We start from the raw sequence: 11,204 nt of genomic DNA, 5'->3' as shown, positions 1-11,204 counted from the left end.
TTTCTTCTTTGTTTTTGGTTAGAATACTCTAGTGCTGTGCAAGCGTGTATAGAGTCCCGAACTGCTATGGAGATTAAGAGAATGGCAGTCACACATATATCCACAATGCTTTTCGAGGAGAATACTGAAGAGCTGCACTTCCTGCAGGGGTATATGTACTAGGGCTGACATCAGATTGAAATCTGATCAGTCTCCAACTGCTATCAGGAGCACACTAAACCCATTGGTCCTGAGTCCATCTGCTACACGCTAGGAAAATGGACTTTTATTTAATTACTGCAAATCAGTAAACTTTTATTTTAACACGCAGAGCCTGGTCCTGTTTGATTTGTCCCATCATTTCACCCCTTGGGATGCATCTACATTCTATACACACTAGAAGCAAATCACCATTGTCTGAGCCATAAGTGAGAACTTCCCCCCATAAAAAGAATCCATCATGGGATAAAGAGTCAAGCATGGGAGTTAATTGCTAGCCAGAGCAGCCCCAAAGAGAATAAATATGTTTGTGTGCCCTTGGGACTTAAACCCCCCTCAGTAAGGGTTACATAAAGCCTATGATATAGAGTCTCAGAAGGAGCCCTGGTGCATGTTTCTCAGCCTAAGTGCCACTGTAGCAGTGACCAAACTAGGAAAAATAGGAGGGGAGTTCTATTAAAATAAGGGATACAATCTCTGGGTAGCTGCAAATGAAGGATCAGAGCACCAGGATCTCAGAACTGATTCTGAATGAGCTGGAAGGAAAAGTTGGAACTACTGAGTCAAAGAAAATCTTAAATATTTCACAAAGTTTGGTTTATTCCACCCCATGCAACACTTTTCCAAGGTACAGGTTCCATACAAATGTAAGCAAAAACAATGAAGTAATGTAAAAATCACTGGTTACGGGATTTTGTTTATCTCTGCTTTCCTTTAAATTTTTAATGTGTATAGTTTTGACCTAAATATGAAATGCTTCATATTACTTGGAAAATTAAGATGAGAATATTAGGGAGCCTAACCAGAGATTATTACAGGAAAAGATATTTAAAGACATATATCTCTGACATTAAACAAAACCACTGATTTCTTGTTCACAATAAAATGAACTTCTAAACTAAACAAGCACTGGTTTCACATCAGGACAACTTGATGCACAAATTCCATTTTCCAGAATTAATCAACAGCACTGCCACTTGTTGATTTCAATCTTCCACTTTCAACCAGGATCCTGATCACATTTGAGACGTCAATTCCTTAAGTGAAAAAAAAAGGGAGCAGGGAGAGGAAGAAAAATTATAACTTCCTGTCAATTACTGTTTTAGACTAAACAAAAATATAACAGTTTAGTAGATAGCAAAGTCTTTAAGGGAAATTTCATGTTTTGAGCTAGTTTATATGTCAAGTTTTAAGTAGTCACTTAAAGATAACTGGAGTAGGACTTGAACTTCTTTTTTGAAAAGTATTGGGAGCAAATAATGCACGTACTAAAAACCCAAAACTTCTCACCCAATATGAATCTCTTGCGACGCTGCACCAACGAAATACTTAAATAATGACCTTCATAATAGGCTTCCTCGTTTAGGCTTTCGCCGATACAACTCGGCCTTATATATAATCATCGGTCATATTGTTGACAAAATTTTTTCAAGAATTTTTCTTTTGCATATTAAAATAATAAATATTTGACTGACATCATTTCTTGTATATAAAGCGTCATTCAAATGATTGAACTTATCTGATGGTGTTCACAGTTCTAACCCGTTGAAAACCATAACAGAGTTCACGGTGCTGACCCGACACGAAAACGTGTTTCGGACTGCTTTCACCATCTCCCAGTCCTTCATCAAGGGTAATGGTTCTGCGTCAAAAACATTCATTAATCAACTTTGATAACCAATCTTGCACATTCAGTCAATATTTCAGTGGACTTACAATTATAGCAGAGCGGACTATATCCTGGAAAAGTACTTACATGGTTGTCACCTAATTCAAACATGGCGCTTCGGCGTTTTTTACCCATTTCCGGGAAACCTCCCAAAGCCCTTGAATATGATGGAAAAATGACGTAATGTTGCTCCTCCCCCCTATCAGACTTGCTCCGGGTTTACCGTATACCACGTTATATCAGAGTATACCATTCTATAGAAGCATTGAGCCCTGCTGGAATCACAGTATTCAATCTAAATATCCACTGCTGTTCTTTCTTGTTTAGAACTTTATTGATGTCTCCTCCACGAGGATGGTTCATGATTTTTTCCAAAATTCTCCAACGCAAGGAATCAAAAGAATGTTGAAAGTCAATGCAGTGCTGCACCATGGGAGCAGTCCATTTTTTCGTGGTGATGCAACTCCGATGTTCAACCAGACGTGTACGAATCATTCTTTTAGTTCTGCCAACATAACAAAGTCTGCACGGACATTCAATGAGATAGACGACATGCGTGGAACGGCAATCGGTGTAATGATATGCTACATGTTTATACCCTCCAGCAGTAGTCCAAGTTTCACCAATAATTATTTGTTTACAGACTGAACAACCAGTGCACGGCCAAGTGCCATGTGGCAACACATCTTCAATAGGTTCCTGCAGAAATGAGTGCATTACCAAGTCGCCAATATTGCGTCCTCTACTGTATGCAATTATAGGATAGTCATCAAACAAGATATTGTGGGGGCGCAAGACAGCCCAATGTTGCTTGATAGAACGCGCAATGGATCCAGCCCTGTCAGAAAAAGGGATCGTGCAGACTAAAGGCGATTGGTTATCACTCTGTTTATCTAATAATAACCAACATCGTTGGGCATTTGTGGCTCTTTTCCATGCTAACTTGATATATCGTATAGGATAACCACGTTGTAAAAGTCTTTTAGCCAACAGATCTGCTTGTAGCTGAAACTGCCCTGTAGTGCTGCAGATACGCTTCAACCGCAGGAATTGGCCGATGGGTAGATTTTTTAACAAATGATGGGGGTGAAAACTTGAAAAATGCAGCAAGGTATTACGTTCACAGGATTTTCGATAGAGAGTAGTAGTTAACTTGTTTCCATTTTTTGAAATATGTAGATCCAAAAAATCTATTTGCTCTGAATGAAATGTCATTGTAAATTGTAAGTTCCTATCTAACGTGTTTATCCAACTGTGAAACTCTGCTAGCATATCTTGATCACCGTGCCACAGGAAGAACACATCATCGATATATCGGGTCCAATGCCCAACATTTTGAAATTCAATAGCATCATATAAACATGACTCTTCGAATTCAGCCACATAAAGATTTGCCAGACTGGGGGCCATAGTGGCCCCCATCGCTGTACCGTGTATCTGTTTATACCACGTGTGTTGGAACATAAAGAAATTATTGCAGAGCGCCATCTCTGTTAAAGACATCAAAAACGTGGTAGGAATACGATGGGGCCGAACACGTTTATTCAAGGTGGTCTCAATAATGTTCAATGCTGCCCGCTGGGGGATACTGGTATATAATGCTTGGATGTCCATCGTAACCAATAAGTGTTTTGTACATCGTCCATCTCATCTAACTTCACGAGCATATGTTTGGTATCCTTACAAAAGGATTTAGATTTTGACACAAAGGGTTGTAACACCACGTCCACAAATGAAGATAGGGGCTCTAGGAGGGAACCAATGGTGGTCACGATTGGACGTCCAGGAGGGTCCACTATGTCCTTATGCACCTTAGGGACCATGTAAATTGTAGGAGCCATAGGATGTTCAACAACTAGAAATCTAGCTTCACGCGGAGTAAGACAACCCAGATTGAGATATTCATTAACTATTGCCGTAATCTGCGCATATAGTTCACAGGTTGGATTTTCCCTCAGAATTTCATACTTGGTAGGATCTTGTATATGCTGTAATATTTTTGCAACATAAGCAGTTTTGTTAAGGACTACCACTGAACCCCCCTTATCGGCCTTTTTTATTATAATTGATTGATTAACTTCCAAAGATTTCATAGCTTGAAATTCCCCTTTTGTGAGATTGAATTTAGGGGCAATGTGGGTTTCCTCGATTTGAGCCACATCAAACAAAACCAATTCCATATAGGTTTTAATAAATGGATCCACTGGACCAACTGGCATCCAGTTGGAACGTGGATGCACGATAGAGCAATCCATTTTAGGGGGATTAAGCGAAAAAAATACCATGAGTTGGAGTTTACGGAAAAATCTATATAATGCTAATCTAGTATAGAACGCATCATGCCGATGATAGGGGATAAAGGATAGACCTTTTTGCAAAACTGCCAATTGATCACTAGTCAATTGGGTATCTGACAAATTTATGATGTTATGGTCCGATTCTGCGATCTGGTAACTGGTCTCTGTTCTAAATCTGGAGCTGTCGGTTGACGAGTATACCGAAAAAACCGTCTTTGTTGAGGACGAAAAGATCGGTAATTACTTCTACCCCGCATATTCTGTACAGTGCTGGTCCCTTGAGGAACCTCCTCCTCGGAGCCAGACGAGTCTTCCGAAGAGCCGGCAAAAGCTACTTTTCTCGGTTGGTTAGGAGTACGTCGTTGCCAGGGATAAATGCCCCCGGTGGCGTAATCTTTTTCATCTCGTTTAAACTTGCTAATTTTGCTGTTTTTTAATGTTACTTTTGATTGAATCGACTAATAAACTGGCTGATACCATACGTCCCGAATGTGAAGTGGCACAAACTTACTTGCAACAACATTCGTCTTTAGAAGAGTATGATTCTAAGTTACATGAGTTTAATGCTTCTATTGATAAATTTAGAATAGAATTAAAAAACAGCAAAATTAGCAAGTTTAAACGAGATGAAAAAGATTACGCCACCGGGGGCATTTATCCCTGGCAACGACGTACTCCTAACCAACCGAGAAAAGTAGCTTTTGCCGGCTCTTCGGAAGACTCGTCTGGCTCCGAGGAGGAGGTTCCTCAAGGGACCAGCACTGTACAGAATATGCGGGGTAGAAGTAATTACCGATCTTTTCGTCCTCAACAAAGACGGTTTTTTCGGTATACTCGTCAACCGACAGCTCCAGATTTAGAACAGAGACCAGTTACCAGATCGCAGAATCGGACCATAACATCATAAATTTGTCAGATACCCAATTGACTAGTGATCAATTGGCAGTTTTGCAAAAAGGTCTATCCTTTATCCCCTATCATCGGCATGATGCGTTCTATACTAGATTAGCATTATATAGATTTTTCCGTAAACTCCAACTCATGGTATTTTTTTCGCTTAATCCCCCTAAAATGGATTGCTCTATCGTGCATCCACGTTCCAACTGGATGCCAGTTGGTCCAGTGGATCCATTTATTAAAACCTATATGGAATTGGTTTTGTTTGATGTGGCTCAAATCGAGGAAACCCACATTGCCCCTAAATTCAATCTCACAAAAGGGGAATTTCAAGCTATGAAATCTTTGGAAGTTAATCAATCAATTATAATAAAAAAGGCCGATAAGGGGGGTTCAGTGGTAGTCCTTAACAAAACTGCTTATGTTGCAAAAATATTACAGCATATACAAGATCCTACCAAGTATGAAATTCTGAGGGAAAATCCAACCTGTGAACTATATGCGCAGATTACGGCAATAGTTAATGAATATCTCAATCTGGGTTGTCTTACTCCGCGTGAAGCTAGATTTCTAGTTGTTGAACATCCTATGGCTCCTACAATTTACATGGTCCCTAAGGTGCATAAGGACATAGTGGACCCTCCTGGACGTCCAATCGTGACCACCATTGGTTCCCTCCTAGAGCCCCTATCTTCATTTGTGGACGTGGTGTTACAACCCTTTGTGTCAAAATCTAAATCCTTTTGTAAGGATACCAAACATATGCTCGTGAAGTTAGATGAGATGGACGATGTACAAAACACTTTATTGGTTACGATGGACATCCAAGCATTATATACCAGTATCCCCCAGCGGGCAGCATTGAACATTATTGAGACCACCTTGAATAAACGTGTTCGGCCCCATCGTATTCCTACCACGTTTTTGATGTCTTTAACAGAGATGGCGCTCTGCAATAATTTCTTTATGTTCCAACACACGTGGTATAAACAGATACACGGTACAGCGATGGGGGCCACTATGGCCCCCAGTCTGGCAAATCTTTATGTGGCTGAATTCGAAGAGTCATGTTTATATGATGCTATTGAATTTCAAAATGTTGGGCATTGGACCCGATATATCGATGATGTGTTCTTCCTGTGGCACGGTGATCAAGATATGCTAGCAGAGTTTCACAGTTGGATAAACACGTTAGATAGGAACTTACAATTTACAATGACATTTCATTCAGAGCAAATAGATTTTTTGGATCTACATATTTCAAAAAATGGAAACAAGTTAACTACTACTCTCTATCGAAAATCCTGTGAACGTAATACCTTGCTGCATTTTTCAAGTTTTCACCCCCATCATTTGTTAAAAAATCTACCCATCGGCCAATTCCTGCGGTTGAAGCGTATCTGCAGCACTACAGGGCAGTTTCAGCTACAAGCAGATCTGTTGGCTAAAAGACTTTTACAACGTGGTTATCCTATACGATATATCAAGTTAGCATGGAAAAGAGCCACAAATGCCCAACGATGTTGGTTATTATTAGATAAACAGAGTGATAACCAATCGCCTTTAGTCTGCACGATCCCTTTTTCTGACAGGGCTGGATCCATTGCGCGTTCTATCAAGCAACATTGGGCTGTCTTGCGCCCCCACAATATCTTGTTTGATGACTATCCTATAATTGCATACAGTAGAGGACGCAATATTGGCGACTTGGTAATGCACTCATTTCTGCAGGAACCTATTGAAGATGTGTTGCCACATGGCACTTGGCCGTGCACTGGTTGTTCAGTCTGTAAACAAATAATTATTGGTGAAACTTGGACTACTGCTGGAGGGTATAAACATGTAGCATATCATTACACCGATTGCCGTTCCACGCATGTCGTCTATCTCATTGAATGTCCGTGCAGACTTTGTTATGTTGGCAGAACTAAAAGAATGATTCGTACACGTCTGGTTGAACATCGGAGTTGCATCACCACGAAAAAATGGACTGCTCCCATGGTGCAGCACTGCATTGACTTTCAACATTCTTTTGATTCCTTGCGTTGGAGAATTTTGGAAAAAATCATGAACCATCCTCGTGGAGGAGACATCAATAAAGTTCTAAACAAGAAAGAACAGCAGTGGATATTTAGATTGAATACTGTGATTCCAGCAGGGCTCAATGCTTCTATAGAATGGTATACTCTGATATAACGTGGTATACGGTAAACCCGGAGCAAGTCTGATAGGGGGGAGGAGCAACATTACGTCATTTTTCCATCATATTCAAGGGCTTTGGGAGGTTTCCCGGAAATGGGTAAAAAACGCCGAAGCGCCATGTTTGAATTAGGTGACAACCATGTAAGTACTTTTCCAGGATATAGTCCGCTCTGCTATAATTGTAAGTCCACTGAAATATTGACTGAATGTGCAAGATTGGTTATCAAAGTTGATTAATGAATGTTTTTGACGCAGAACCATTACCCTTGATGAAGGACTGGGAGATGGTGAAAGCAGTCCGAAACACGTTTTCGTGTCGGGTCAGCACCGTGAACTCTGTTATGGTTTTCAACGGGTTAGAACTGTGAACACCATCAGATAAGTTCAATCATTTGAATGACGCTTTATATACAAGAAATGATGTCAGTCAAATATTTATTATTTTAATATGCAAAAGAAAAATTCTTGAAAAAATTTTGTCAACAATATGACCGATGATTATATATAAGGCCGAGTTGTATCGGCGAAAGCCTAAACGAGGAAGCCTATTATGAAGGTCATTATTTAAGTATTTCGTTGGTGCAGCGTCGCAAGAGATTCATATTGGGTGAGAAGTTTTGGGTTTTTAGTACGTGCAAGTTTTAAGTAGTACCTGAAAAGAGCAAAATTATAGCACAGTTTTATATAGCAATTTTTAAATTAGATCACATCTTAGAACAGAATTCCTTTCACTGGAGATTTACCAAATGTGTGCCTGTTGTGTCAAACAGTGCTGTGTGATTAGCATTAAAGGGGCAATTTTTAAAATTCCTGAACTAAGGGCCTGCAAGCAAATTTTCAAAGGTAAACTCTGTAGAATTTCTCTAACAATTAGGGGTCAGCCAGCACTGCAGGTATTTCTGTACCTATGACTCTGCAGTGCCAAAAAGCATGCACAGAGATTTTAAAATGTGATTCTTTTGCACTACTAGGAACCTTTGTTTTTATTTTATTTTTTGGGGGGAATTTTAATGTTGTAACAGAAAAAAATCTGTGGAAAAGTAATTTTTCCACAGATATTTTTTGTTATAAAGGTCCCTTATGCATTCCTCCCTCTGCAGCCCAGGCACTTTTATATAAAGAGGGGGAGGGCAATTTTCAGCTGCCAATTATATTTAGAACTGCTTAGTTTGCTGGGTAAAATCATTTAAACATTCTGCTCCCTGTGACAAATGCTGTTCTACAAAGTTCTCATGTGTAATGGTAAGTTTACAAATTCTTTAGAGTTGCATCTATGAACTATATACTCTTGCTATAAAAACAATGTTCTGTCAAAATCACTATAACCTTATATTGATTTTTGGTGCTATTACTGTACACAGTTGACACACACTGAGGGGCTGGATTATGAAGACTTTACTGTACTGAATTAATAGGCATTTTTAAATTTAAAAAATCTTAGTTCCTTGAGAACACCTACAAATATAACATTTGTGGATGCTTTAATAATATGCTCCTTCACCTTGCTCTCACCAAGAGACAGCTGTATGTACAGTATCCCAATTGGGAGACATATAGGATATGGTATGCAAAAGCAACTTAGATTTTAAAAGAACAGAATAAAGAGTTTTAGTTGTGTGTATTAATATTCCAGTGCGTCTGTTTGTTTAACCCTGGTGTACAATAATTCTGCACAGGTGAAGATATTTCCATACATGCTTTACAATTAGGATTTAGGGAAAATTATTATTTGGAAACCAAGGCTCTGAGCTGCCTGCAGTAGCTACTTCCTACTGCGCACATCAGATTCAGCAGCAAAACCAGCCCAAGACCTTTGCTCATTGTGTTCCCAGCAGTAGAAGTAGACACTGCAAAGGTAGTTCAGAGAATTAATTAGGCTTCATGTACTTCCAAATAATAAATTCTGCTGTTTTTAAGTCCTATTTATATGCAGAGAACAAAAGTCAAAGGCGGCCTCACTTCTAAGAAAGCAAAGCTGCTTACCTGCAACAAGTATTCTCTGTAGATAGCAGGACAATTCAGCTAAATATACAAGTAGATGACATCATCCAATCCTGACGTGGAACATATTCTTCATACACTGGTGTTGCCACACAGCTGCTGCTGCATGAGTCTCCTCAGTCTTTTTACAAGCTAAACTTCAACTCTACAATTAGGTGAGTGGGATTTGTCCTGCTGTCTACAGAGAACACCTGTAAGCAAACTTGCTTCTCCATGAAGAAGCAGAATTTTTATCCAGAAAAATGCAGACTCCTGGCATAGGACTGCAAATGTTGAGATTACTTACCTGATAATCTCCTTTTCCTTAGTGTATGCAGATGGACTCAGAACAAGTGGGTATAGTGTGCTCGTGCTAGCAGTTGGAGACGGATCTGACGTCAGCATGGGTACATATACCCCCACAGGAAGTGAAGCAACTCAGTAATCTTCCTTGCAAAAGCTGTTATGGATATATGTGTACTGACCGATCAAGTAATTAGTGAAACAGGATTCCCCTGACAGATTGATAGTAGCTGGAGACCGCCAGCGTTCCCAACCGGAAGGCGTCGACACCTGGTAGAGTGGACGCTCTCGTGCAAGACATGACATGCCTTACCTTGAATTGGTGCAACCGATGTATACTGGCAGCTGGGCGGGATGGTGAGTCCATCTGCATACACTAAGGAAAAGGAGATTATCAGGTAAGTAATCTCAACATTTCCTAGCGTGTAGCAGATGGACTCAGAACAAGTGGGATGTACAAAAGCTACTCCCGAACTGGGTGGGAGGCTGCCTGAGCACCGCGTAGGACTGCCCTCGCAAATGCTGTGTCCTTCCTGGCCTGGACGTCCAGACGATAAAATCTGGAGAAGGTATGGAGGGAGGACCATGTCGCCGCCTTACATATCTCTGCGGGCGACAGCATCCTAGATTCTGCCCAAGATGCTGCTTGCGCTCTGCTAGAATTAGCCTTGACCTGTAGAGGCGGTGGTTTTCCTGCCTCTACATAGGCCGCCTTGATAACTTCTTTGATCCAGCGGGCTATGGTGGGCCGAGAAGCCGCTTCCCCTTGTTTCTTCCCGCTGTGAAGGACGAACAGATGGTCTGTCTTTCGTACTGCTTCTGTCATTTCCAGGTATCTGGGCAGCAATCTGCCGATGTCGAGATGGCGTAGCAAACGCCCTTCTTCCGACTTCTTCAAACCCGCCATGGTTGGCAAGGATATGGTTTGGTTGAGGTGAAATTGTGAGACTACTTTAGGTAAGAAGGAGGGAACCGTGCGAAGATGGATAGCCTTTGGAGTGAGCCTGAGAAAGGGATCACGGCAGGACAGCGCTTGTAGCTCTGAGATGCGGCGTGCTGAACACACTGCCAGCAAGAACACCATCTTCAAAGTTAGCGAACAGAGAGACAGGCCCCGAAGGGGTCTGAAGGTGGATCCCGCGAGGAAATCCAAAACTATGTTGAGGTTCCACAGGGGCACTGGCCACTTCAGTGGCGGACGAATGTGCTTGACTCCTTTCAGGAAGCGGGAAACATCTGGGTGCGTGGCAATGGTCTTGCCATCCCTCCTGGGACCGTAGCAAGACAGTGCAGCCACCTGAACCTTGATGGAGCTTAGGGAGAGACCCTTCTGAAGCCCATCCTGCAGGAAATCCAGAGCAATAGGGATTGTGGTCGCATGTGGATTGGTGCCATGAGTGTGGCACCAGGCTTCAAATACTCTCCAGATCCTTATGTAGGTGAGGGTTGTGGAAAACTTGTGCGCTCAGAGGAGTGTATCTGTCACCGGCTCCGAGTAACCTCTTTTCTTCAGTCTAGCCCTCTCAACGGCCAGACCGTAAGAGAGAATTGAGCCGGATCCTTGTGGAGGATGGGACCTTGACGTAGCAGGTCCCTGAGAGGAGGCAGGGGAAGGGGCTCCCCTGTCAGTAGTCTTCTCATGTCCGCGTACCAGGGTC

The 11,204-nt window shown here is 41.4% G+C and overlaps 1 protein-coding gene across 8 annotated transcripts in view; it reads right to left on the bottom strand.

Annotated features, from left to right (window-relative positions):
• Positions 1-778: 778 nt before the first annotated feature.
• The window catches only part of LOC115084722, a 664,924-nt gene continuing 654,498 nt past the window's right edge, over positions 779-11,204 (bottom strand). For all 8 annotated transcript variants that reach the window (XM_029589949.1, XM_029589957.1, XM_029589951.1 and 5 more), the window contains one exon: positions 779-1,235. In XM_029589949.1, the coding sequence (XP_029445809.1) occupies positions 1,156-1,235 (80 nt within the window). In that variant the 3' untranslated portion in view covers positions 779-1,155. The remainder of the gene's footprint in view (positions 1,236-11,204) is intronic.

This window comes from Rhinatrema bivittatum, chromosome 2, assembly GCF_901001135.1.
Source record: "Rhinatrema bivittatum chromosome 2, aRhiBiv1.1, whole genome shotgun sequence".
NCBI classification, from domain to species: Eukaryota; Metazoa; Chordata; class Amphibia; order Gymnophiona; family Rhinatrematidae; genus Rhinatrema; species Rhinatrema bivittatum.
The sequence above is the reverse complement of the archived record's forward strand: the minus strand, read 5'-3'. Positions and strand labels throughout refer to the sequence as shown.